The 27,029-nt window shown below is 50.2% G+C and overlaps 8 protein-coding genes across 8 annotated transcripts; 3 read left to right on the top strand and 5 right to left on the bottom strand.

The window, feature by feature from the left end:
- Position 1: 1 nt before the first annotated feature.
- BCR38DRAFT_436651 (uncharacterized protein) lies at positions 2-2,447 on the bottom strand. Its single transcript, XM_040860469.1, has 3 exons — positions 2,246-2,447; positions 454-596; positions 2-348 (listed from the first exon to the last, which is right to left on the bottom strand). The coding sequence occupies exons 1-3, from the start codon at positions 2,277-2,279 to the stop codon at positions 121-123; spliced, it is 405 nt and encodes a 134-aa protein (XP_040715011.1). The 5' UTR covers positions 2,280-2,447; the 3' UTR covers positions 2-120.
- A 397-nt stretch (positions 2,448-2,844) lies between these two features.
- Positions 2,845-4,498, bottom strand: BCR38DRAFT_436650 (peptidase C14, caspase domain-containing protein). The gene is made up of 5 exons (XM_040860468.1): positions 4,037-4,498; positions 3,918-3,978; positions 3,370-3,849; positions 3,215-3,310; positions 2,845-3,166 (listed from the first exon to the last, which is right to left on the bottom strand). The coding sequence occupies exons 1-5, from the start codon at positions 4,345-4,347 to the stop codon at positions 3,161-3,163; spliced, it is 954 nt and encodes a 317-aa protein (XP_040715010.1). The 5' UTR covers positions 4,348-4,498; the 3' UTR covers positions 2,845-3,160.
- Positions 4,499-9,423: 4,925 nt separating this feature from the next.
- On the top strand, positions 9,424-10,908 carry BCR38DRAFT_524927 (S-adenosyl-L-methionine-dependent methyltransferase; the record flags this gene model as incomplete). Its single annotated transcript, XM_040865305.1, has 4 exons — positions 9,424-9,748; positions 9,819-9,942; positions 10,013-10,364; positions 10,433-10,908. The coding sequence occupies 4 exons, from the start codon at positions 9,424-9,426 to the stop codon at positions 10,859-10,861; spliced, it is 1,230 nt and encodes a 409-aa protein (XP_040715009.1). The 3' UTR covers positions 10,862-10,908.
- Positions 10,909-12,080: 1,172 nt separating this feature from the next.
- On the top strand, positions 12,081-13,294 carry BCR38DRAFT_458507 (uncharacterized protein; the record flags this gene model as incomplete). Its single annotated transcript, XM_040862173.1, has 3 exons — positions 12,081-12,140; positions 12,177-12,438; positions 12,501-13,294. 3 exons carry the CDS (start codon positions 12,081-12,083, stop codon positions 13,292-13,294), a joined length of 1,116 nt encoding a protein of 371 aa, XP_040715008.1.
- A 623-nt stretch (positions 13,295-13,917) lies between these two features.
- On the bottom strand, positions 13,918-14,271 carry BCR38DRAFT_410284 (uncharacterized protein; the record flags this gene model as incomplete). The annotated part of the gene is made up of 1 exon (XM_040858446.1): positions 13,918-14,271. One exon carries the CDS (start codon positions 14,269-14,271, stop codon positions 13,918-13,920), a length of 354 nt encoding a protein of 117 aa, XP_040715007.1.
- Positions 14,272-15,419: 1,148 nt separating this feature from the next.
- On the bottom strand, positions 15,420-16,345 carry BCR38DRAFT_458506 (aquaporin-like protein; the record flags this gene model as incomplete). Its single annotated transcript, XM_040862172.1, has 2 exons — positions 15,420-15,771; positions 15,831-16,345. The coding sequence occupies 2 exons, from the start codon at positions 16,343-16,345 to the stop codon at positions 15,420-15,422; spliced, it is 867 nt and encodes a 288-aa protein (XP_040715006.1).
- Positions 16,346-20,912: 4,567 nt separating this feature from the next.
- Positions 20,913-22,903, bottom strand: BCR38DRAFT_458520 (general substrate transporter; the record flags this gene model as incomplete). The annotated part of the gene is made up of 4 exons (XM_040862176.1): positions 20,913-20,945; positions 21,217-21,453; positions 21,517-22,028; positions 22,090-22,903. 4 exons carry the CDS (start codon positions 22,901-22,903, stop codon positions 20,913-20,915), a joined length of 1,596 nt encoding a protein of 531 aa, XP_040715005.1.
- Positions 22,904-26,375: 3,472 nt separating this feature from the next.
- BCR38DRAFT_486091 (uncharacterized protein) lies at positions 26,376-26,793 on the top strand (the record flags this gene model as incomplete). Its single annotated transcript, XM_040863988.1, has 2 exons — positions 26,376-26,389; positions 26,454-26,793. 2 exons carry the CDS (start codon positions 26,376-26,378, stop codon positions 26,791-26,793), a joined length of 354 nt encoding a protein of 117 aa, XP_040715004.1.
- Positions 26,794-27,029: the final 236 nt, after the last annotated feature.

Below are 27,029 nucleotides of genomic sequence, written 5' to 3'. Positions count from 1 at the left end.
ATGTAGAACAGTCCATTGGTCATTCTGTTGCTATCTGCCTGTATATCATTAGACAAGAACGACTCAAACCACCTAAACTTATATAGCTCCTCCGTTGACGGCGTCAACACCAACAGCCCCCTACTTCGTTTTATCTCCCGCCAGACCCTTCGCCACAGCCACAGCATGCGCCTTGGTTCGCCTCTGCTGAATGATAATGGCCTGGTTGTACAGACCCTGGACCATCTCAGCCTGGACGTCGAGCTCCTTCTCCTGTTCCGTGTGCTCGCTGGGCGGGTTGAGAGGGCCGCGGATCCAGAGGGCCTTGATCTCGCGGGAAATCATGAGGAGATTCTGGATTTCATTGATCTGGATAAGGATGTTAGGTGGGAATGTTGTGGGATTGAATGATTTGGGGGTGGGGTTGTTTAGCCAAGGTTCGAGGAATAGCTTAGGGAGTAAGAGTGTACTAACCAAAGCAGCAGTCTCCGACTCCATCTTCATGCTATTCAGCATGGCCGACTCAATGGTAGCCTCATGGGGTAGCTCGTCGGTGGCGGCTAGCATCATTTTGAGGAATCGGTCGAGGATCTCCTTGATGCAGAGATTGTGGCGGGCTTTAAGCAACTCCAGGTTAGCATCCAACTTCCGGTCCCGCTTGAGTTTTTCAGTGTCCTCGGGCATGAGCTCTTTGGGCTTGTTCTCCTTGATTGACTCCGTCTCCTTCTCCTTCTCATCCTCGTCCTGGACGGGCGAGTAATTCGGCATAATTTGGATATATATCAGCGTCTGCGCGGGGGTGTAGTTATTGCCTAGACCCTGAACCCAAGGATGGATGTTTCTGAGGTTGCCGACTGTATCCTTAAGGAATGGACCCCAATTGATGAAGTTATCATCATGACCCTGAAGGAAGGAACCGTGATTTATGGAGACCTTCGGCCGGCCCTTATCACAAGGATCAGATTCCTTGGCTTCGGCGTTTGTTTGAAGAAACCCACGATCATATTCCGTAAAGCAAACGTTAGGAACCTGATGCCACACAGCGTCACTGTCATCGTTGGCGACCTTGTTCCAAAGACCGTTACTGTCATCTTTGATGCTGTCGTCCACAAGTTTAGACGAAGGAGAATCGTTATCATCGTTGATGTGGTCATCGTCGGCGAATATTGGCCAAAACCCAGTACTGTCATCTTTGATGCGGTCGGTCGGGCTCTGGTCCCAAGGATCGGAGTAATATACGTTGTGCTCAGCAAAACTAGGCCAAAGAGCATCACTGTAGTCGTCGAGGCTGTCGGTCGAGCGCTTATCCCAAGGATCTGGGACCGTGACCTTGTCGTTCTTAAGCCAGGAACTGGAGCCCGTGGATTCTTTAGCCCGTCGACCCGTCTCCCAAGGATCAGAGTCGCTGAACTCGTCGTCATCGAGCCAAAAAACACAACCGCAACCCTTGGGGTGTGTGTCTCGCCCGCCCTTCTTCTCCCAAGGATCAATGTCTGCCATTGTGGTCGGTCGATGATGATGGCAGGCTGATGAAAAGTCCAAATTGGCGATGTAGATAGGGTAAAGGAGCCAGAAGGCGAAAATGGTAGTCGCCGAGAAAGGGAAGTGGCACCGAAGATTTGATGGGGAGATCAGAGTGAATAATGCGATCCAAGAGACAAGAAGTCGGTGATGAGACAAGTGCATATATGAGGCTCGGGCCATATAAGGGGACAAAGGAATTCAATAGACAGGAAAGGGTCCTGTTGCCTGCCTCATAGAATCATATTGAATCTTTGAGGCGACATGTTGTGGATGCGTCTATCGCCTCGGGTAAGAACACAAACAACGGGCTGACAATATGCGTGCTGCTCATTATCCCTAATGGTCAACTTCGCAGTTTGACCTAAGTGACCCTCAGTGCTCCTTGATGTGAATCCGAGTCATTCCAGTGTCTCCTCAATCTAGCCAACGGATCCCGTTCTTGTAGTACGGCTGGATCCAAGGTCTAATCTATGATGATCTTGAATCACAGATCCAGTGACGTGATGAGGCCTGATGACTAGCATTCCTTGCACACAAATTCATATGTGCAATGTTTTTCAAGGCTGCACGGAACTACCCCAGAATGCCCCCGTTTTTGTGTTGCCAAAGAGCCACGATGGTGATCACCTAAGATTGAGTTCGTGTTGCCAGCTTTCCTGATGGCGTCGCACCTGAGAAGAGCGGGATGGGTTGCAAGGTCCAAGACATAATGCAAAAAGAAACGTAGGAAAACTTCACTTACCCATCAGATCCTGGCCCTTCTTGTTACGATCCATGATTTCCAACGTGAGTTCTGCGTGCGTCGTACAGAAGGGCAAAAGGTGTCTGTTGAGAACACTTCGGCATGGGATTGGTGGAATTGCTTTCTAAGCCAGCATCAACGTCAAGATTTTGGTGTTTTTGGCGCAAATGTGGAGACAATGGGAATGAGTACTCGTTTAGGCAGTAAATTCGCTGTAAAGCACTAAGAGACTGCTGTGGCAGGAGCGATGAGGTTAAAAGAAGCACGTGACATGATGCCCCCGTGCTGTGCACAATACATACGTAACTTATTGCATAAAAAGAATACTTATGAATAGAACGATTCCTACCTCATGTTCATATCTTGCAAATTCCGTGGAAGTCCGGCAGAAATATATTTTGGTGTCTTAACTATTTTTATGTTGCTCTAAACATCACCCTGTTTGAGCCGTCTTTATATGAGTAGCCAAAATCAATGATACTACGATTATCTTATGCAAAGTTCAACAACAAGTAAACAAGGCGCTGAAGCAGGAACCTGAGTCCCATTTAATAATATATTCCCTACATGCCAGTAGGACGCAAAAGTAAGATATGATTGCCTTTATTTTACCATGAAGAGCCTGCATTATCCCCAGCTTGTAGAAACTATATTTCTCTCATGAACCTCGAATGTATTGCTATGTAACTACCAGTATAACTACCAATATGACGACATTCTGCAACAATTGGATCCCTCGTCTTTTGACCGTCATTTGGTCCAATATGTATAGAGATGTATGTATTTTCAACAATCGCATACTCGTCCCCAATAATCTCTAGATATCACCGCTTTTGATGATTACGGTTCTCAGCAACATCTAGTTGGTCTTTCGAGGCTCGGAATACTCATCCAGGTTGGCAAGGCTGAAGCGACTTAAAGCTGAGAATGTGAATAACAAGCTGCCTTGGGGAGTAGGGGTGCTCTTACCAGAAGATTCTGATCTAGGTCATACTCACCGCCACAACTTAGTTGTGGGATCTGCGAATACTTTTTGGCGAGCTCCTGTCGAGTATTCTGCAGGACCTAGAGCGCAATATTAGTAGAAGTGACTTATGCAATATCTCGTGATTGGGCAAGCTTACGTTGATATAACTCTGCTCAGGGTACTCCCGCATCGTGGCTATGAAAACCCAACTCATGGCCCCTGTCGCAGCACCCGCAATCGACGTATCCGCAGAGGTTTGATCATCCGCACATCCCGAGAACATCCAGACATCTTTTCCCTCAGTTTCCCAGTGCTCCTCAAAGTTCTCGAGCGCCAGACCGTCTTCGCCGACCTCCTGATTTCGGCGATGATGAAGACCGTTGAAGAAATCCGTCGCACCACCGAGCAGCATCTTGGCGTCGTCGAGCTTCTCGATGGAGAATCCGCCCTCCAAAAGGTCGCCAGCGGCATGCACCAGGCCGAGACCTTTCTTGATGGTATCGACCATGTTCACGTTGCCGTCGGCGTCGGGGCGGTACACGTAGGGCAGCTCTGCCGCGGAACCACTGTGGCAGCAATCGAAGAGAATTGTAAGTCTGCATTGGGGGTTCATTGGAGTGACGATGGAGCGGTGCAACTACAGTTTTAGGCATTAGCAAACATTCAATAGTTCTCTAACCGACTGAACAAATGAACAGTGCTTACAATCTCACTTGTGATTTGACCATTCTCGGCGAAATCCACAGGACAGATCGTATCAGAGAAGCTGCACGCTATTAGTATATGTTGCCAACAATTTTTCGGACCTAAACTATTCAACTTACCCGGTAGATCGATCCGGGTCACGTACCTGGCTCCCATGGCCAGAGTACGACAGCCACAAGATGTCACCCGGTTGATTCCAAGTGACCAACCACTTGATGGCAGCCAGGATGTTGGCGCCAGTAGGGTAGAACGGGGTGCCCTCATTTTCGGGCACATCGGCCATCACCACCATATCGTGGCTGGTGCCCGAGAATCCGCGATCGTTGACCAAAAAGTTGCGCACATTGTCGCAATCATTGATGCATCCGCCTAGCTCGTTGTCCGTGCCGAAGTAGTTGATGCCGATGATGAGTGCTTTCTTTCGGACCATCTTGGCTGTGGTAACTATAGTTTGGAGGCTGGCGATAGATTGGGGATGGTTACAAGAAGAAATCTTGGCAAAAGTAGGAATACATAAGTAAAGACGAGCTTAAGGACTCAAATTGGACAACGACAGATTCTTACCTGATTCACGATCTGTGACAGCTCCGTGTGTGGGGTCGTTCATGCGGGACTAGCCGACTTCCGTGCTGCACAACCCAGGTATTATAATTGTTAGTCTGGTACATGCTAAGAAAGACTATTCCAAATTAGGACAAGTTTTTATATATACACCTACACCTATTTCCTATAATATTCTAGCATCTAGAATGCTACCTAGTTTTATTGATTATTTGCTAGAGTCTTCAAGCTATTAAATCGGCTAACTTTAATGGCCAGTCTTTTAGAATTACTTCCTATGTTATGTCAACTGTTACACGTAGTTGTTTAAGGCTCTGAATTTCGTAACTTAACTTAATCTAATTATGTATACTGTTGGAAAAAACAGTAGTGCCTTCCATGGTTAACAGTGTGACGAGGCAGAGGTACTGCGGGTACGAATCAAGGTTACGTCCAGTCTATCTCTGTATATTGAGTTAAGAGTGTCCATGGTAGGATCGTCATAACCTTCGAATCACGCTTTTCGACATCCACGCCTCATAGTCCAAGGAGATACTTTGACTCTCACCTGTGACTCCAGTAGACCAGCTTAAGGAGAAGAGGACCGCTCCACCTTTGGATTATGGTAACCTCTTTGTTCGGGTCCGCCCCAGACGCAAGAGTTTGGCTACGAGCTCTTTCTATTGTTATAACGTATGTGCGTTTTGTTATCGAGCAGCCGCTCTGCAAGAAAGTTCGAGAGGTGTTAGCGGGATGTTATAGATGAATGCACCCTGACCGGGACTCATCGTATCAGCCTCGCCCTTTGAGTAGGCGCCGCTGTCCAGAAGCACCTTGGCAAAGTCAAACCTCCCCTCTCGACAAGTAATTATCAGCGGGCTGATGCGCTGGTTTCTGTAGACTATCGGTTTGTTCAGATTGGCACCATAGCTGAGCAGATAGGAAATTGAGCGCCAATTTATCGCGTGGGGCCGACAGCGTCAATGTCACCGAGGGGAACGACGCAGCGCCGAGGAAGTTCAGACACTGGCGTACTCAGGCGGCTGTCATTCTACAGACGAGGCTGATAATATATATTTCCAGGCCAAAGAAAAACCGTAACAAGCAATCAGAAGCTGGACTTCCCAGTTCCAGGGTGATCGTGTAATAGATAGTCTCTTCGGTAAGACATGCCGCGGCTCGTGTACCACGCTCGGGCTTTGGGATCGAGGAAAGACCGAACGTCGCTGAGCAGCGTCTGCTTCGGCTCCTCATCCATGTCATGTTTATCTACGGCCACTAGCTGGAGGCCTTGAATGTGGACACGAGGGAAAGGCGACGAAGATATGAGAAGTTGTGATGATGAAACGGTGGTATATCATGAGGATGAGTCCCACAAGGGCATGAAGCAGCTTCGCGAGTAGGTGATGCATGAGGCCAATACAGGAAATTCTCAGATGAGAAGGCTCCTACGATCGCCAGGAAGGCCCCTTACTCTAAGTAGAAGCACCCCTGGTGCTGTTTTTAATAAGGAACGATTCCGTTTCCTATCGCCTTAAGGCAGTAGAGCCTAGTTTTACTCTATTCACGAAAATAAGTAAGTTACCCCGACATGGTTAATCTACTGACTTCAGCTCAAACCTTGGTTATCGGCCAAGTCCCCCGTAAGTTAGTCCTATCTATGGTTTTCCCGAGCCAAAGCATCTAACGGTATTTTGAACACCCACATTCACATCTCTTATCTTGAGTTTATCGGTATCCAACTCACTGTAGACTGGTTTGCGAAAGCCCACTTGGACGGAGGGGTGTGACAGGCTGTGCCTGATATGGGATCCGGAGCTGCAAGGACCGTGCGTCCGGATCCACCAAAGGAACCATCGAGGGCACACAAAACATAGTCCGTGTTCCCGGGACAACTCGCATATTTTACTTTCCTCCTCAGTTAGATAATTAACAGTATTTGGCCATGTTGAGCTGTATAGTTTCGCAGTGAGCCCGTCACAAGGGGTCTCTTCAGGCCAGCGCTGAACTCGCGGTTTGCGATGTTGGAGTCCTGAGCCACGGCTAAGCCTGGATTTCGTATTTCGCTTAAAATGGGGAAGAACAAAACTATTTATATAAAAGACTATGAAGAGAGAAATATGTAAGTGAACAGGTTGACTTTCGGAGGGCACTCTGCGCGTAAAAGGCGTCCACGACGTTTTTAGACGCACTTCGGCCTCGCTAACAAATAATCCCAAGGCCCAGAGAGTTTTCGTAATATTGAACATAAACTATCAAAAATATGGTATTCAAATGGCGGCCCAGCGCTTGGGTACCATAGTTAACCCTCCGTCCCCGTTGTCGTAGGTAATCGCCACTGCACAAGTCTTAATAATACCATTGGCGCTGGCATACGTGTTTTGGCTATCAGGTTTGGCGGTGAGTTGCTCATCCGGACTGACTATATTCTCTTGGCTACGTGTCAGCGGTGGGCAGTGAGGCACGGGATGGAGTTCGCTCCTGACAAGAGTGAGCTAATGCACTTTACTAGGGCCCGAGAGCCCTTGCCGCAAAGTATTCGCCTTGGGGACGCCACAGTCTCGCCGGTAGTCTCAGCGAGGTTCCTAGGAGTCTGGTTCGACCGCAAACTGACGTGGCACGCCCATGTTGAGCGTGTTAAAACAAAAATGGCAACTCAAAAGCTAGCCCTGACAAAGCTAGTCAATATGTCGTGGGGCTGCGATCTTATACGGGCGAGGCTGTTATATACGGTGGTTATCCGTAGCGCGATCGCCTTCGGGGCGACTGCGTGGCATACTATAAGTGAGGAACCGGCAGGGCCAGCTAAGAGCCTGATAGGGATACAGAACGAGTGCCTCCGGGTAGTCTGTGGCGCCCACAAAGTGACGCCGGTTCGCCACCTGGAAGCAGAAGCAGCAATCCCGCCACTAGACCTCTATCTTAGTGCCCGGGCTGCTAATTTTGAAGAACGGCTACGGCTTAGCGGGAAGAGAAATCTGCTTCGCAGCGCGAGCGCTAAAGCGTCACATATACTCCGGCAGGATAGGCCGGCGAAGAGGAAGCAGGCGTCGCAGCTACTCCGACCGGCAGGGTACACTATGGAGAAGGAGGCCCGGGGCTCCGAGTGGATGAGTGAGGAAAAGGAGGTCCCGGCTGCCCTCCTCGGCCACTGGAGGAAGAGATGGCTCACCGGAGCAGAGCATCACGATCGCCAGCGACGCGCTATCGGTGAGGAACCGGAGGGCCCTTCGATGCAGATACCGAAAGGGGGCAGATATTTCGGCCTGAACCGACTGGAGGCGTCTACGCTGTGCCAGATCAGGACGGAAAAAATAGGACTAGCAGCCTTCTTATTCAAGACAGGGGCTTTTGGCGTGTACTCGCCGCTATGCCGCTGTGGCGACGCCCCTGAGACGGCAGAGCACGTAATCCTCTTTTGCGGGCTGTTGGAAGGACCGAGGGAACGATTACGGGCCGCCATCGCACCACGGCCACTATACTCTCGCAGAGACCTCGCAACGGCAACAGGAGAACCAGTAGTTAGTGGGACTATTGTAAGGTGGCTGGTAGGGACGGGTAGGACAGCTTCAAGGCCCAGATAGCATCGATCTTCTCAGGGGGGACTTTGTTGGTAGGTTGAGAACCAACGTAGTATGGTAGTGGACGCAACGCAGTCGCCAATAGGGCGAACCGACGACGCAGCGTATGTATTTAGTCCAGCCATTAGGGCACGGTTTGACATACGGGAGTACTAGCAGAGGTACCGGGGGCTTCGAGCCTACGGCGTATTTAATAATAATAATAATAATATTCTCTTGACTGTCCTCTCTGCCCTGGATTGTGAAGCCGAAATCATCAACCTTTTTGACCGTGGGTCGCAGCTCAATCGGCGGCTGTATCGCGTTCTCTTGACCAAAGGTCTCGTAACGACCCTTTGATGACCATTTCGTAGTGACGTTTCGGCCCCTAAATAGCTCAATAAGCGGTTGAAAAATCGGGATGCAGGAGGCGATAATGATGGTGTTTGCTTCAAGACTGTGCGTGGTTTTTTAATATACCTCGTAGTCCTCTTTTGCGGCCTGCTGGAAGAATCGAGAGAGCACCTACGGGCCACTATCGCACCATGGCCGCTGCATACACGTAGAGACCTGGCAACGGCGACGGGGAAACCAGTAGTCAGCGGGACTATCACAAGGTGGCTACTCAGGACTGGCCGGATAGTGCTTAGGCCCGGATAATATCGATCTTCTCAGGGGGACTTTGTTAGTAGGGTGAGAACTAACATAGTATTGTGGTGGACGCAACGCAGTCGCTAATAGAGCGAACCTACGTAGCAGCGTATGTATTTAGTCCAGCCATTAGGGCACGGTTTGACATACGGGAGCACTTGTAGAGGTACCGGGGGCTTCGAGCCTACGGCGTATTTACTAATAATAATAATCTATATTAGGGTTATATCCTCTGTTTATCGCAATTATTCGCAACCGAACACATGATCTGCTATTGAAGCCTCTTTTGCTTTCGGCTCTCGGCTGTGCTTATCGAAAATTTTAGCAGCAACACAGGAACGGAACTATTATGAAGACTGCTGGTGGCACCTAGTCGCGAATGAATGCAACTGATATTGGTTTAGACAGGGGACAAATCGGAGTCATCCGGAAACGGTAACGGCGTGCGAAGTACTAGGGGCGGCTTGCGGCTAGTGGATTCCGGACAGAATCCGCTTGGTAGAGTAACTAATACGAGTTTGCCATGGTATGCAAGGTCCCGGTATAAAGTGTTCACCTCGCAATTCCCTGCAAGGTGACGGTTGCGGAAAATCTCCCAGTACCCAAGATTGCTAAGCACTTACCAATGCATGACAAGGACTTCCACTGGGTATCATCTGGATTTGCGTTTATGCCAAATGCCTCTTACCCTTAACAAATTCTTCTTCCCTATCCACTCCCTGACGTTCTCACCTATATTGCATTTTACGCCCACCATGGATGCCCAAACTGGCCTTGCAATAGCCACCAGCCCGAACGACATCGCTGCTATTCCAAATCTAGTCGGTGACATTAATGAATTCGTTAAGAATTTGGAGAACGGCGGGAATGAAGCACGCCATAAGCTGCTTCTCAAGGCCCGGGATCTGGTTCAGGCTCTAGAGACCCCCCGCGAGACCATGATCAAGCACACGTGGGCCCAGCCTGGCGCTGCGGCCGGTCTCATCACTGGTGTCGATACAGGCCTCTGGGTACTGATGGCGAGAGACGGCGACAAGCCACAGAAGGTTGCGGAAGGCAGAGAGTCTTGGAATATACCCTGTGCTACTTGGTGCCTACTTCCCAGACAGGAACCTACTACTCTTTGGCAGCCAGCTAAACTTGTGATTAGGCAGACTCCTGCGCCACTTGGCTGCGATGGGATACCTCGCCGAGACTGGCCCTGGCGAGTACAAGCTCACCAATTTCACTAAATCGATGAGTCTTCCAGTTATCAGCGGTGGTTACATTGCGCTGTAAGTGAAATAAATGAATGGAAGTATTTAGTCTAGAATAACGTGTCTGCTGATACTATTATAACTGCAGATTGGGGGGAATCGGACGCAGTTCAATAGAATTCCATAAGTTTCTTCGCAAGACGAACTGGCGTAACCCGATAGATGCCACGAAGACATCAATGCATCTTGCCTATGGTACAGATCTCCCTAATGCCTTCGAGTACCTGAGGTCCATCGGATATGGTCCACATACGAATAACCATATGGGAGGATACCGTCAAGGGCGCCTGCCATGGATGCATGAATCAATTTACCCCGTAGCGAAGCAGCTTTTCCCGGGTGCAGACTCCAAGCCCGATGCTCCGCTAGTGGTCGATATTGCCGGAGGGTTGGGCCACGACATAGCGGAGTTTCAGAAGATGTATCCTGACCACCCTGGGGTGAGATGACTCCATTTGAAATCTGTTATTTGTTTTCTGGACCTTACTGACCTGTTAACCGCTGGCAGAGACTCATACTACAGGACCTCCCCGTGGTGATTGCCGACGTCAAGGACCTCGACTCCAATATCGAAAGGATTGGATACGACTTTCACACTGAACAGCCCATCAAGGGCGCTAGGGCATACTTCATGCACTCTATCATGCACGACTGGCCGGATGACGTCTGTAAGAGAATCCTATCGCGCATAGCAGAAGCCATGAAGCCGGGCTATAGCAAGCTGCTGATCTTCGACTGCGTCATCCCCCGCACGGGCGCTTATTGGGAAAACACGGCCGGGGATATGTTGATGATGACGCAACTATCGGCGTTAGAGCGCACGCAGGATAACTGGTATGACTTGATCGAGGGCAACGGGCTAGGGCTTAAGATCGTCAAGATTTGGAGGTGCAGTGACACGGATGTGGAGAATCTCATTGAGTGTGAGCTGGCTTAGATGAGGTGGTATTACGTAGTGCGATTTCTTTTCAGACTTGAACTGGCAGTACCCAATCCTTGATCTTGTCCCAATGGTACGTAACGGGGAGTTGTCTGATGGAACGCTGTGCTAAACCTGTAAAGCGAGGGTCCGGAGCTCTCTCTAAGCAGGATCTTGGTATCCTCCTCTTCGGCTGGAAAGGCTGCAAGTAAGTGATGAAGTTCTGTTTCGGTCTCGGCTTGACTTGATACACCTCGCGCTTCCTTTGTAAGGAGTGACGAATTTGGAGCGGATTGTCCAAGATTAAGGGAACATTAGGGGGAAATATTCAATGTACTTATGGGTGGTTCGCGTAACTCTGCAGCTGCCATCTTCGGATGACGCAAACATGCACCGGTCTTCCGCCGCTTATATTCCCAGTCAGGTTGCGTCCCTTTACGAAACTTCCTCCGCCTGGCTGATATTTCTTCCTTGAGTGAGCGCCAACGTGGCCCGTAACTATATTGATGTTCGGGGGTATTTCCGTAGCCGACCCTTCATCCAGGGCGCCCATCATGACTGGCCGTTGTGAGTGGATATCTGTGCATCGCTCGTCATTGATCAGTCTCCCAGGCGGCAGAGAGAATCGCTATGAGTTTATGGAGCTTGTTGGTGATAGTTCGAGGTTGGAAGGATTGGTGCTTAGGTACGGTTAATTCCGCCGTCACAGCGAAACGGTTGGAATACCCCACATAGCTATGTATGCACGGGTGGAAGGAAGCGAATTGGGCTGCTGGGCTGGAGCGTGTATCGTCATTTTTCCGACAGTGAATGTTCTTCAATGGAACATGGTGTGCGGCGCTCACCCATTTTCGGCGGATATACTGTGCTTACAGCTGCAGAGTAAGCGAGGATGCTCACAATTTTTGGAATGCCGGAAATCACTATCCTAACAAGATCTTCTTCAGGTTCTACTTAAGTCACTATAGTCGCTATCGGAAATAGCGACATAGCGTGCCAATCAAGCTTGTTTTTTGTGTATATATCTGTTTGCTACTCTAAATAAGCTAACACCAAAAAATTCACTGATATTTTCTATTCAAAACCTAAAACTTTGGCTATTTTTTCGTGTCGGTGCATGCTTCTGAACCGTCGTCTGGTCTTCACTGCGGCGTCAATATGGCTTCTGAAGTCGTCGGAGACGCGCCCAAAGAAGAGATGGCGCCGATGAATTTTGACGACGATACCGCCAACGCGGATGGATTCGAGACCGACGCTAAGAGGTAATTCAATCGCGAGAAGTCGGCAAAGCCTCCAGGTCGCCGCGGGCTTCATGCTCTTCTTCAACACATAGGGTATGATCAGCGGATTAGGGTTAGGGTTAACAAGCTACTACGAGTCTGGCGAGCTTTTTAAGGCCTCCTCGACCGGAATATCTTGGATCGGTTTCATCCAAAGCTTCCTGCTTCAGCTTATCGGGCTCATCGCCGGACCCGTCTACGACAGGGGCTACCTCCGCCTGCTCCTCATCACCACAGCGTCATGGCAGTTTCGGTCTTATGATGCTCTCCCTGAGCACCGAATAGTGGCAAGCATTGCTGGCGCAAGCCTTCTGCGTCGGTATCGGCGCAGGCCTGGTCTTAGTGCCTACCGTGTCGCTGATCCCAACGTGGTTCAGCACGCGCCTCGGCCGTCGGCATTGCGTCGACCGGTGGCGTCATCTACCCTATCGTGCTAACCCGGCTCATCCCGCAGGTTGGCTTCCCCTGGGCCGTGCGGTGTGTCGGCTTCGTCGCCCTCGCCGCCTTCATAATCCCGCTGGCCGTGTTGCGGATACGTGTGCGCGTGCCGAAGCCGCGTGCCATGGTAGACTGGTCCGTGTTCCGCGACGCGCCCTTCATGTTCTTCACGCTGGGCGTGCTCATCGTCTTCATCGCCCAGACCGTAGTTGTCTTCTACATATACTTCTACCCGGCGGACCGCAGCTTCACCGACACGTCGTTGGTGTTCTACATGGCGGCCATCTTCAACGCCGGGTCGGTTCTGGGGCGGATCCTGCCCAACGCGCTGTCCGATCGCATCGGCCTGTTCAGTACCATTGTGCCGCTCACGGTGCTACTGGGCGTCACGATAATATGTCTGCTCGGCGTGTGCAACGCGGCGGGAATTTTCATCGAGGTGGTCGTCACGGCGTTCTTCAGCGGCGTCATCATCGCTCTGCCGCACGTGTGCTTCCGCGTGCTCACAGAGAACGAGTCCATGATTGGCACACGCAGGGCAGGATTTTGCGATTGGTGGACTCGGCTTGTTGGCTGGCGGGCCGAGTGCTGTGCCGGTCTCGGCACGACCGTCGATCCGCTGAATGGGACTGGCCTGTGGGTTTATGGGGGTGCAACGGCGTGTGTAGCCGGTTTGATCTATGTTTGTGTTCGAATTATGAGGTCTGGGCTCGCGCTAAATATGAAAGTTTGACCGACGAGAAAAAAACGCATAGAGAAGGATGTCTTGCATTGCATTTGACGTTCATTATTACGATTTGTGTATGATACAGGTCGACAGAGAAGCTAGACAGTAGACTAAGAAGAGTGATTCCCTCAAGCACGAGGCAAAGTTTTTGGTATCTTGAAGTTTATATAATCTATCTATGATAACCACATTGACGTTCTCTCATCATGATCTTCGTAGATAAGCGATGGACAATAGCCAGGGTCGTCCTACCACGAAATGCCGACCACAGCACTGCCTAGATCACGGCATTAGACTTGTGGTGACGCCGTGGCCTTGTCTAGTATTACAATTGGAGATTATCGGACCATAGCTCGGGTCAGCCCCTGTTTTTGTCCAACGGAGAAGTTGGCTCCCCGCGGAGCTACCGGCGAGCTAAGGGTAAACCTCGACGTTGGGGTGTCCAATCATCCATCGCTCAAATTTGAAGAGGCTTCACGGCTGCTGAGTGACTCCAAAATGCTGCAAACTCAGATCGCTTGAGTGAGGCAGTACTCAGATGAGGTCTGAGCTGGATCGAGGTTGAATCTAACGTGACCGGAGAAGAGAGCGGGCTCTTGCGGAATGATGATAACCCTCTGCCGGAGGGTCTAAATGACACCTTGGAGAGGTATATTCCGTCGATCAATACCGACCTCCGAGCGATATTCGTAAGCCCGAGCAGGTAGAGGGGCAAGCGTGGGTTTCCCACTACCAATCCGGCTCACCACAGCGACCCGCTCTCCGGGACATAGCGTCAGGGACACGTCGCGAATAATGCCTGGGCCGTAAGCAGAATACTTCCCGGTGACATATCGAAATTCAATATGTCTTTCAACTGGCCACGGCTCGGGCAGTTCAACTGGAACCTTCTTGTCAATATCTTGGAACTGTTCCTCAGGAGGTGGTGAAGCAAATTCTCTTGCTCGATGCAAACAGTTCAAATCGACTTCAAATTCTTCCATGTTAGGAACCACGTTAATATAGTCAGTTTTAGTCCCGCATTACTTATATCAACCAAATCGCCGGGGTCACCCAAAGTGCCATCCTAAAAGCTCTGGCTCACCCAAGCCGGCTCCTTCCGCACCTCTTAAAGCAGCGTGTCTGGGTAAGCTTGGGTAAGCGCTCAGTCTCAGCTATGCTGAATTAGCTAAGAATATTCGGCCTTTCGGATGCAGTTTTATATTACCACGGCAGGTATAGGAGTCGATTTTGTGCAGGTCCCACAAGAACAGAATTTAGCTACCTGTGTGAGTATTGCATCAGCGTCTGCACGCGTCACATCGTAGGCGCATTCCCACAGACAAGCCGCAACTTCTTATTATCCACATCTTCCTATCACTCAGAAATACTACGTGATTTTGGTAGATTAACAGTGAGGTGTTTTCAATAATTTGCTAGAAAAATTAATCGACCGGTGTGCCTATCTAACGGGAGGACTATAGAAGTTCCTACGCTGTTGAGCTGCGCCTCCGTGAAGCTCCTGCTCTGTTGTGTGTTGCTACTTAGACACGGCCTCAAAGACTATATTCAATTGCACTTCTCCCATTGACAAAAAGGCTTTTCCCACCAGACGGTAAACTCATGAGAACGGAGATTAGAACGTGGTTAAGAACTTGTATTTTCTCCTAGCTATATAGTGGCTTCCCAGTCTTACTAGCCGGCGATCTTCATTTTGACACGAAAATGCTGGTCCAAGCAAAACGCATAACCCAAGGTTGGCAACGCTAAGGTTGTCTAACTTCCTCACAGGCTACAACACACCAACCAAAACCCTGAACTTAGTCGAAATCAACCACCTCTGTTTGACCCAGCAGACCAAGTAGGCGTAATTAACCTTCGCTGCTAGATCCAGGGGATGAGATAATAAACGGCGCACCAAACCTGGCAAAATAAGGATACTTCGATTCCAGTATAGTAGAGGACATAACCTGGTCGTTCCACCTCAATGTGTCAATTATTTTGTCATCGTTAATTAAGCGTATAGTAAATTGAGTGCTTGACATAGTATGTAAAAGCCCGTACAAATTAAACCTCCTAACTAATACGAAAGACTCGTTGACTGGATTTACACCGAAAGATTGCCATATTGTCAAGTCACTGTGCATTTTGCTCAGTGCGTAGTCCGGCCAGCCTCAAGACTCGGGCCCCTCATGAACGAGGTAGGTGATCCCAAGGGAGTCGGCGTGCCCCCTACTCCACCAACGTGTGAACCGCCAGGTCCAGCCAATTTCTCATTATCAGTAGTTGAATCAAAACGCTTACGCTTTCCCGTGTGGTCTTGATCCGGATTCACAGTCTCATATTCCAGCACTTTTATAAACACGTAAAACCCCGATGCAGTCAGGGCACCCAGTATCGGCCCAATCCAGTATATCCAATGGTGTTCATCGAACGAGCCGAGCACAACACATGGACCGAAGCTTCGAGCTGGATTGAGACTGCCACCGGTGTGGTAAACACCCCTGGTAGAAGTTAGCTCGGAATTGGGGCAGCTTAACTAGCAAGGCAGATAGCAACTCACATCAATTCCGCAATAAAAAGCGACAACCCAATCCCAATAGGCGCCATAAAAGTTGCCCGGTGCTTCTCAGCCGCCAACATAAAGATAGTAAACACCAACTGTGCCGTTAGAAACAGCTCCAAAAACAGCCCCTGCACCACCGTCGTCCCACCACCCAACGAAGTGCTGACATTCAACGGGCCCGGAAGCAATCCCATCGTCAGACCCGCAGCCGCGATCCCGCCCAACAGTTGGCTGATGATGAGGAGCACGCCCCGGACATAAGGGAGGGCGCCAACGAGCATCATGGCCAAAGTGACGGCTGGGTTGAAGAGCCCCCCGCTGATGCGGAAGAAGACCCATGCTGTGACGGCGAGGGACATGCCAAAGGAGAGGGAGATGTAGAGGAGTTTGGCAGGGTTGGGAGATAGATCGGCGGGTTGGTTGGAGTTTGGGGGAGGGGCGGAGTTGACGACGCTTGTGCCGCCGAAGGCGAGGAGGAGGAAAAGGAAGGTACCGGCGAATTCGCTGGTCATAGCTACATGGCACACGGGGTCAATCTGATGTGCTTTGAAGATTCGCAAGTGTGATATGAATTCTCCGCGAGTTACTCACCAATAAAGCTGTTCTTCACATTGAGGGGTAATCGGTCGAGGATTCTGAGACGGTGTGACACATTGGATTGTTCATCACTACCGGCTTGTCCTTGGCTTTGCCATGGGAGACGAGCTTTCTTGTCGGGTCGTTCGACAGCCATATTTGTGACAGTATGAAGAGATATCAGGCAAGAAACGAATCGCGTTGGTATTTCCCACTCAGCTTCAAGGCTATGTTCTGCTGCACAATATATAGCAATATATAATGCTGAAGAGAGGTGGACAAGGAATATTTATCCTCATCTGGAGGAAACCAAAATAAATCCTCTCCCATCTCATACTCTCACAGAACAAAGAACTAGACCCATCCATCGTTTCAAGGCGTCACACATCGGTTGTAAAACGTCGCAGTCGAATATTCTTCACCATTACAAATGCCATGTGGCTCACCAGTTATAATGCACCCACCTGTCACAAGTTGATTAGAGTTACAGCCGCGCTCCGTTTTAGTTGAACTTCTTAACGCAGTGAACATTGTAATGTGTGACGGGTGAAGTGTCCACGTGTGACCAGTGATACACAAGCGGCAACTAGTTTAGTTCTATATTATAAGGTAACGTCATCGGCTCGCAGCCGCATTTGTTTGTTTCCTTTCTTCATCGAGCTACTTTTCGACGAATGCTCTCGACAGACTCTTCATACAGCGTGAGTCGTAGCTCTATGTTGATCCAATCTGATCACAACATGCAAGCGGTGGCATGTGTGTACAGATTGTCGATTTTGACGCAACACGTATCCTGATCCACTTCTTGCGCCATGTTTGTGGTAGAGTGTTGGGTTGGAAACTAGAGAACAGCATGGCTGTGTTTTACCCGATAATCATGACCTTGTGAGCGCAGCATTGGAGGACGACGGAATTGAGGCACTGGAGCTGCATTGCGGATTCATGCAGCTTCTAGATGACATCCTGATACTTCGGCGGTGGGCAGATCTCTCTGCCCGCGTCCTTTAATTTTCCCTGGTGGTGCCCGCAGGTTAGCAAGGCTTGCGCTGAGACGAAGAGACGACGGCGGGACTACCTCCAGGCAAGGTCGCAGACCAACTGGGACGAATATACAAGAGCCGGCCAAAAACAACGGCTCGAAATCAGCGAAGCGCAGACGCGTAGCTGGCACGAGAAGCTCGAGGGGACGGCGAAGGATCACAAAAGCCTGTGGGCACTGCAGAGGTGGGCTAGGCTACGGAGCTGGGCCCCCCCTGAGGCCCACGGCTTGCCAGATCTCCGGAGGGACGCCGGCGACACGCTTACAGCACGTACACATGATGAGAAGGCAAAATTACTAGCTGAGAGGTTCTTCCCAGACCCGTATATAGATCTATCGGACCTCGATCGCGGCCTATTACAGACGAGACCAGAGCTGAACGTCCCTAGGGAGGTGACCACAATGGATATCGAGTCTATCATCAAAGGAACGGCTGCTCGGAAGGCTCCCGGCGACGACCTGATCCCCACTGGCCTGCTAAAGGCCTGCGGTGAACCCCTATGGGAGATCCTAGCGGATCTGGCAACAGCTAGCTTTAGGCTGGGGTACTACCCGGAGCGCTTCCGCTCAGCGAGGGTGGTTATTATCCCTAAGCCTAATAAAACGACAGCTCAGAAGCAGACCCCTGGCGGCTGGCGCCCCATTGCCCTGCTTAGCACGGTAGGGAAGGTAATAGAGACGGCGATGAGCCAGCGTATCACCAAAGTAGCTGAGGCGGCCGGCCTACTACCAAACGGCCAAATGGGTAACCGCGCTGGGAGGTCCACCGAACTGGCAATACGTATAGTTGAGGACGTGGTCTATACGGCGTGGAGACGCGGGGGCATCGCCTCGCTGCTACAGCTAGACATCAAGGGGGCATTCGATACGGTCAATTACAGACGGCTGATTTCCATATTAGCCCGGAAAGGCTACCCGGAGTGGGTTCAGGAGTGGGTACGCAGCTTCGTGGAGGATAGAACGGTACGCCTCCGGTTCGATGGCAAGGAGTCAGAGCCAATCCCCCTACGAGCTGGCGTCCCCCAGGGGTCACCGCTATCCCCGATACTGTTTATATTATACATTTCAACGCTGTACGAGGAGCTAGCGGAGCAGCATCCACTACTTTTAGTAGTCGGGTTCGCGGACGACACGAACCTGCTAAGCGTCGGCACCGATCCAGACACGACCTGCCGCCGGTTGGAGAGCGCATGGGCTACGTGTCAGCGGTGGGCAGTGAGGCACGGGATGGAGTTCGCTCCTGACAAGAGTGAGCTAATGCACTTTACTAGGGCCCGAGAGCCCTTGCCGCAAAGTATTCGCCTTGGGGACGCCACAGTGTCGCCGGTAGTCTCAGCCAGGTTCCTAGGAGTCTGGTTCGACCGCAAACTGACGTGGCACGCCCATGTTGAGCGTGTTAAAACAAAAATGGCAACTCAAAAGCTAGCCCTGACAAAGCTAGTCAATATGTCGTGGGGCTGCGATCTTATACGGGCGAGGCTGTTATATACGGTGGTTATCCGTAGCGCAATCGCCTTCGGGGCGACTGCGTGGCATACTATAAGTGAGGAACCGGCAGGGCCAGCTAAGAGCCTGATGGGGATACAGAACGAGTGCCTCCGGGTAGTCTGTGGTGCCCACAAAGCGACGCCGGTTCGCCACCTGGAAGCAGAAGCAGCAATCCCGCCACTAGACCTCTATCTTAGTGCCCGGGCTGCTAAGTTTGAAGAACGGCTACGGCTTAGCGGGAAGAGAAATCTGCTTCGCAGCGCGAGCGCTAAAGCGTCACATATACTCCGGCAGGATAGGCCGGCGAAGAGGAAGCAGGCGTCGCAGCTACTCCGACCGGCAGGGTACACTATGGAGAAGGAGGCCCGGGGCTCCGAGTGGATGAGTGAGGAAAAGGAGGTCCCGGCTGCCCTCCTCGACCACTGGAGGAAGAGATGGCTCACCGGAGCAGAGCATCACGATCGCCAGCGACGCGCTATCGCTGAGGAACCGGAGGGCCCTTCGATGCAGATACCGAAAGGGGGCAAGTATTTCGGCCTGAACCGACTGGAGGCGTCTACGCTGTGCCAGATCAGGACGGAAAAAATAGGACTAGCAGCCTTCTTATTCAAGACAGGGGCTTTTGGCGTGTACTCGCCGCTATGCCGCTGTGGCGATGCCCCTGAGACGGCAGAGCACGTAATCCTCTTTTGCGGGCTGTTGGAAGGACCGAGGGAACGATTACGGGCCGCCATCGCACCACGGCCACTATACTCTCGCAGAGACCTCGCAACGGCAACAGGAGAACCAGTAGTTAGTGGGACTATTGTAAGGTGGCTGCTAGGGACGGGTCGGACAGCTTCAAGGCCCAGATAGCATCGATCTTCTCAGGGGGGACTTTGTTGGTAGGTTGAGAACCAACGTAGTATGGTAGTGAACGCAACGCAGTCGCCAATAGGGCGAACCGACGACGCAGCGTATGTATTTAGTCCAGCCATTAGGGCACGGTTTGACATACGGGAGTACTAGTAGAGGTACCGGGGGCTTCGAGCCTACGGCGTATTTAATAATAATAATAATTAATTTTCCCTTCTTGTCCTCTTCTTTTTCCTCAGAATGCGTCGGTAGCACCCGGAACTTGTCAGCTTCCTCAGAAGGTGCTGGCAGAACCGTGGAACCCTCGGCTTCCTTTGGAGACCTTGATAGCAACGGAGCCTTCTCGAATTCATCAAGTAAGTAGCGGATCTCTCTTAGATCTCCAAGTAACGAACGTCCCGTTTTCTGGATGCAACTCACATTTCGGATTATAAATCCCCCAGCTTTTACTTTTGTGGGTGCTTTCACGAATGTTTTCCTCACTTCATCTCCTTGAACTTCTTCGCTGCCAAGTACTTGATAATGGGCAGCATTTTGATATTGGAGTTCGTAGCTGAGTTCAAAGACGTGAGAAAATTCCGCACTGGTGTGCGTCCATAGAACTTTCAACATAGATTCAGCGGAAAATGATCCAAGGAATTTGCCGGGTCTAGCCTGTTGCTAGACCAATTTGCGTCTTCTTCATAGAAAACTGATTCAGATTCGTCGAAGAGCTCTGGTGTGTGAAATGTGCTTCCCTTTGCCCGAGTACAAGCCGTCGTCGTCTCCGGCTCCAAGTAAGCCATAATATTGCATCCCGCAAGGCCTTACATCCGGCGGAGGTTCGCTATCGCTGGATCCAGCAATTTTTTCGGTGGCGATAGAGCTCTTATGTGTATCTTCCAGGTTGACCAAGTCCCGATTTATGACGTCGTACCAATGAATTTGGTGGGAGTTATGGATGTGCCGGTTGTACATTTTGCAATAGCTCTCCGTGCCCTGCATGTGGGCAAATAGATGTCGATAATTACCAAGATTGACGCGATCGCCATTGCAGGTCTTGGTAAGGTGCTACAGGGAGCTTAGGCCTTCTAGAGGGGGAGGTTGGGAGGGGGAATGGGTATCTACAGCACCAAGCAACGTCAACTGATGTTCATTTTCCAGTAGATCTTTGTCTTGAAAGTAGTAGTAGTCAAATAAAGAGATGTGCTATTTCTCGAATACTATATCATGACACAGAATTGATCATCTTGTCACTGCTGTCATCCTAGCACACTGCTACTGCTGGTGAAACAAAGTTTACAATCAATTGTCTTAGCCTACTTAAGCCTGAAAGCATACCCGAAGGCCATGTATAAGATTCAGTACCCAGCCCCCATTCTAGTTATTGACGTAATCTTCACCCTTATAAACAGTCTGGTGTTTAGCATTCTGTAAATCATTCACATGCTCAGTAACAGGCAAATCCTTCTGCGATAGGCCAACCCGCTGGTTTTGCACTTCCTTCGCCGCCTTATCGATGATCGTTGTCTTGAATGCTTTGAAGTCGCGGACAGATAACTTATTAGCAAATAACTCGTCGATCTCTTCCAGTGTACGCCCTTTCGTCTCAGGTACAAACAGATAAAAGAAGATAAGGCACAGGAAGTTTGATCCCGCCCAGATGTATCCGTATTTGGGACCCTGTTGGAAGCCAATGGTCAGTCTCTATTTACTTTGAAGGCTTATTGACTGCGTGGAACATACCCAGTTAAGAGTTTCCGGGTTAATAAAATACGGCGAGCAAAACCCCGTCAACCAAGCCAGGAAATACCCCAAACTGATAGACGATCCAACAGACCACGAGCGCAACCGCGTACTCACCAACTCGGTCGCAGTCGGGTAAGTAGCATCGCCCACAAACGCATTATACGCAAACATGTAAATCGCAATGAAAGCAATAATGCAACTGCGCTCCGTAAACGGGTCCGCGCCAACGCTGGCGGAAATGGCCATGGCCAGCATGCAGAGCCCCTGGATCAGGGCGCCGAACATGAGGATCGTGCGGCGACCGACGAGGTGGCGCATGGCGTAGATGCCGCAGTTGACGCCGATAAAACCTAGGCAGGTATTCATTACTGAGTAGCGGAAGGAGTCGGCGACGGTTACGCCCGAGACGATCATGAAGTAGACGGCGTAGCTGATGAGGAACCAGGAGCCGGCGCCGGCTTGGGTCGCGAGGACGCCGTAGCAGAGGAGGGTGCGTCTGAGGTCAGTTCCTATTGTCTTATTAGCATGATTGAAATGGTGGTTTGAGAAATTGTAGGAAGGTTGTCATACCTCGGAACATGTCCAATGGCCCAACGGTTCGGGCATTCCGCTTCTCCTCTTCTATTCCTTTAACCATTTCGGTCCATTCAAGTTCAAATTCATCGTGCTGCAACGAACCACCCCGTAAAGTCTTCAAAGACTTACGCGCGGCCTCCATCCTGCCTCTATACAGCAGATATCTCGGCGACTCAGGAACGAAAAACAACCCAATTGTCAGGAGGAAGGGCACGATAAACAGCGTCCCCACGGGAATCTGGTACGAGGCTTTATCCAACCGTGTTTGCGTCGCATTTGACACAGCTGCACCTATAATGCTGCCAACATTCACCCATTCCGAGAACAGCGCCACCATAACAGCGCGCAAATGTGCAGGCGCCGCTTCCGCACAGTAAATATTCGAGAACGTAACCAAAAACCCGTTCGAGATACCCAGAAGCAGCCGTCCCACATAGATAGCCCCCTTCTCCGTGCTCGAGATCTGGATAGCGCAAGCCACGAAATTAAACAGGCAAGCGAGCCACAGTGCAGATTTTCGACCGAAAAAATGCGCAAACGCACCCGCGACCAGGGAAGAGAGGAAGGCTCCTAAAGTTAGGAGGGAGCCGATGAGGCTCTGGAAGGTGGACTCAATGGCATATCCGCCGGGGCTGTTGGGGTCGGGATATCCGAATACGGCGAGGAAACCTGGCGTGGCTTGGAGGCTGGCGATGATGGCGGAGTCGAGGCCGTATTGCATGCTTGCGACGGAGACGACAAGGCAGATGGCTAGGCATTTTTTATTGGACCAGAGGGAGGTTTCTGGTAGTTGAATTTTGGATGCCATGTTATAAACAGTAGTATGAGTATTAAGCACTGAGGATGAGGGTAGAGAAGTAGACGGCATTCCATTCTGCCCAGCTAGCTTGTGAAATAGCCCGACTCAGATGCGTCCGTGAACCAGAATAAAGTATAAGAAAGTCACGCTACTATTCGATATTTGCTGCATATATGTCGCATGGCCTATTCTGCCGGGGTGACATTGCTGGTTCCCCGCATTTCGGTAGTTGTGGTCTTGATAGTAGGCAGAGTCTAGAGCCGATGATTCGCCCGAGGGGCGAGAATGGATTCGTTTTCATGAAAAGAACCTGTTTGTGAAGGAGTCTGGCACATATATGTCACTTAAAGGCCTTGCTGAGAAAGAGCCATGAAGGCACGTAATAATTAGTTGAATGTTTGAATATTCTGGGGAATGGTAGTAGCGCAGATTCAGACGAGATAGCATCGAGTTTCATGAGGGTATGATTTCTGAATCATGAATTGCAAGTCTTACTTCCATCTGGTACGAATAGGGTTCTTTAATGGCATTCATAATCGTGTGTGGTGGACATGAATCGCATTCCAGAATTGCCAAGTTTGGGCTTGACTCTAAAGGTCTGAAAAGTTGCGTTCTGAGTACTACCTTACTCCGAGTCTTCGTATACTCAGACGTCCAAGTATTGATGGCTTCCGGAAAGTCGAGTACTTATGAGCCGTTGATATCTCGGTGCTGCCACCTTTCAAGCTTTAGTGAAAAGTGGTTATTTGTTGGAGTGGGAGTCCTCCATGGATGGTGTTCATGAAGTTTTACAGGGGTTGCGCTTGGCACATGCAGGCAGGCACTAGGGCCTGTAGGGAGACTAGTTCCCATTGACCAGTGCCAAACTGCTGCGTGAAGATTCCACAGGACCGCAACCAAATATAGCCAGATAAGAAGAGCTCCTCAAGTCACGACCGATATGCTGCACTCCGATTAACTTAGATGCCTTATCCGTGGTCACGACGTCTCAAACCAACGAGAAGGTACCGCATCGCATGAATCCAGGCACGGCCAGTTACCTGGGCTTGATCGAACTCGAGGAAAAATAACTACCTGGCATAAAGTACAATCCACGCACCTTCTAACCCAAGGTCTTACCAAGATGCAATTCGAAATCGCTAGGGGTTGTCAAGGTTATGCTTATGGGGCCAAATATTCTCAAGGTCTTAACAATTATTAGGGTTCGTTGAATGGCATGTTGGACAGGCTATATGCCTGCGACATAATAATTCGGCCCTTAAGGTCATATTGGCTGTCTATTTAACCATAGATCGTCCCCTTCATAGAATCAATAAAGCAAGCAATCATTCATTGTTCATTTGTACAGGCATGAAGTGCATGGCCTGCGAGGATAATATTTCCTCCCGCAGATATTTACCGAGCCCAAATTCAGCGACAAGACATGACAAATGAAGGTGTAGGTTGGATAATAAGAAGCCACGTATGAGCTCATACGCTGTGCCAAGTGCGAGGGAAAGGTAGAACGCCTTTATTTACCGCGCTCTTCGCGTGGCGCCTTATTTGCCTATGTAACATCATAGGCTCTGACGACGAGAGCCTGGACACTCTGCCATTGAAGGGCAAGAGTCTACTGCAGGAGGGCCCTCGGCAGCACGTTGAAGCCGGTAGAAACCCATGTGTTAGCCGAGAAGCAGGACGAGCAATTGACTTTCGTCTAGGTTTTGTCCATGCTGACAGGCCCCAGAAGTCCAAAAGCGAAGGGTCAAACTACGCAGTGATCCGTTTTCGCACATCATGATGTCGTTCTACAAATTATTCGGTCCAGATAAAGATATCAAAACGCAAAAAATAGACATATTACCCCCCATAGTGGTCAACTCCAAAACGCCATTAAGCAAAGGGAAGTGCAAAGGAAAAGAAGGCAAGAAGCGGAGGAACAGCGCTTTAGACGTCAACATGATCAACTGTCAAACTTGAATCCCGAGGAGAAGGGTTTCCTTATTGTCTTCGCATTCCGGGATATTTTCCCATCGTTCATTCATGTGGAAGGGTCACCGGGATGACGACAAGTTGGTTGCTAAGTATTTCAGAAATTCGTTCCCACTCGAGGCCGAGAACACGTCGCGGTCCCGGCATAAGAGGAAACCAAAAGAACAGCCCCAATATACCTGGTTAAAAAGCACTCTTATATCATGCTCACATCCTTCAAAAAGGATTCAACCACTTAATGTAAGGCACACTCTGGGCAGAGTAAACACTGGCGGCGAAGAAGGCGCCCAAGATCTGAGGAATTTAAAAAGGACAGTGAGCATGAGACACCCACACTACTTACATATGTATTTTCCCATTTAATCTGCCCAAGCCCGAATAGATACTGCACAGTCTATATTTACGATAGCTGATAGACGTACAACTGATCATTTTTACATTGCTCTCGCCTCCTTTTACGTGGAAATCGAAGTATTCGGGTAAACATGTTCTATCCCAAAATAAGACGGTGGCGGATTCTACCTTGGTGCTTTATATAAATACAACATAGCACAAACTTAATGCCAGCGCCTGGAGTTTTGCAGATATTTCAAGCTAACAAGTATTACAGGGGATCCAACAAGGCTGCACTTTTCACCGGAAGTGAAAAGAAGTCCATCATCCAATGAGCTCGTGATATCAGCTGAAACTGTGGTAGGTATGGCAACCCAACCACTCCTATCAAGCATCCTCACCATCATCACTGGGGCCAGCCGTCCCGACATAGAGCCATAAAACTGAAGACTACCTGTGACAACTGTGCTTTGTTGCAGCTCAAGTGCGACCGCCGCCCACTCCAGTGTGGAAGATGCATTCACAACGAGGTCAAATGCCACTACAGTGAGACCCGTGGCATTGGCAAAGCCCGCCGGCTCTACGCTGCACCCGGACACGGTATGAACTATACCACCCTCTAATACTAGCGGAGCCAGTAGTTTGGGACCGTCAACAGAACCAGCAAACCACAGAAGCCACCAATATCATCGGAATCGCCAGACTATACAGTGCACACGGTCCTCTTAGACCAGGCCACGACAGCCATGTTCACGACACAGAAGCAAAACTTACCTCCACAGCTGCTCTTTGACCTGAGAAGGCCAGCCATCAACCACCATGGCCCAGCTAGATTTCTCGAGAAGAGTCCCAAGACGAGCTCATGCACAGTGTTGGTCAACAGTTGGGCCTGGAAAAGAAAAGAATGGAGTACATGGACCAAGACGACATACAAATTCAAAACTCTCCGCCCAGCCTGGAATTGTTCAAGGTCCATTTTCAGAGGCAACAGACGGACGTTGATGCGGCAGACGCATGAAGTATTTGCCGTTACCGCACTCTGAAGCTTGCACAAGCCCACGACGTGCGCCAGGCGTTCCGGATATGACTCTGAGGATCAGGCGAAAACCCTTCGTGGTCTCGACACTGCCCTGAAATCTAATTGTATGACTATTGTCACCGTTATTCAGATTCTGTTATGCGACTGCGCCGGTAAATGGACCATTTCCATCCTAATAGTTCAGCTATAGCATCAAGACATGGACTCGTCATGTAGCCTGTTGCAACAGAAACTATCCAAACCTCATTCCGCAGCAGAAGAATCTTCGCCCACTGAAGAAATAAACGGAAGAGTTCAGGACCGCAGTACTACGCTATTTGAAGTCCCCATGTCTATCGGTGGGTATATTCTAGACGGAGGGGTGCGGACCGAGGCCATTATGCAGGTACTAAGGTCCGAGATCGAGGGGATGGGTGGTTGCATTGACACCCTCGTGTCCCGTTACGCCAATCAAGAGCCAATCGAGGGTTCGCGCAAGGTCCTCATCAACGCCCTCCAGGCATTCCACAAGAAAGCGCTGCTGGCTCTGGATATAGACAGCAAATGGTTAACATAGGGCCTAGGAGCTGTTGGCAGTCACTTTCTCCATTTTTCTATTAGCAGGCTTCTCTGAAAGTAGTACTATGAAGGTTTCCTTCAAGCCTCGAGGTATGATCGGACGCACCACGTAACAGGAACCTAGAAACCGCCGCCCTATAAAAGCTATTCATTCATTTCCAATAGTAATGTTCTAGTCTTATCTTATTCCCCGCCTGACTTCTTTTTGATGTGACCCCTTCTCTCGTCTTCCCA

Source organism: Pseudomassariella vexata (genome assembly GCF_002105095.1).
Source record: "Pseudomassariella vexata strain CBS 129021 chromosome Unknown BCR38scaffold_8, whole genome shotgun sequence".
Classification (NCBI taxonomy): Eukaryota; Fungi; Ascomycota; class Sordariomycetes; order Amphisphaeriales; family Pseudomassariaceae; genus Pseudomassariella; species Pseudomassariella vexata.
Note: the sequence above shows the minus strand (reverse complement) of the source record. Positions and strands in the feature narration are given on the sequence as shown.

What these genes read in the sequence shown, in the direction of transcription:
- BCR38DRAFT_436650 (XM_040860468.1), bottom strand. Translation starts at nt 4,347, where the DNA reads ATGGTCCGAAAGAAAGCACTCATCATCGGCATCAACTACTTCGGCACG. An exon ending in GACCCGGATCGATCTACCGG is followed by an intron (nt 3,979 to 4,036) that starts GTAAGTTGAATA and finishes AATAGCGTGCAG; the next exon opens with CTTCTCTGATACGATCTGTC. An exon ending in CTGAGCAGAGTTATATCAAC is followed by an intron (nt 3,311 to 3,369) that starts GTAAGCTTGCCC and finishes ATTGCGCTCTAG; the next exon opens with GTCCTGCAGAATACTCGACA.
- BCR38DRAFT_436651 (XM_040860469.1), bottom strand. Translation starts at nt 2,279, where the DNA reads ATGGATCGTAACAAGAAGGGCCAGGATCTGATGG. An exon ending in GAAGGGCCAGGATCTGATGG is followed by an intron (nt 597 to 2,245) that starts GTAAGTGAAGTT and finishes AGTTGCTTAAAG; the next exon opens with CCCGCCACAATCTCTGCATC. An exon ending in AGTCGGAGACTGCTGCTTTG is followed by an intron (nt 349 to 453) that starts GTTAGTACACTC and finishes ATCCTTATCCAG; the next exon opens with ATCAATGAAATCCAGAATCT.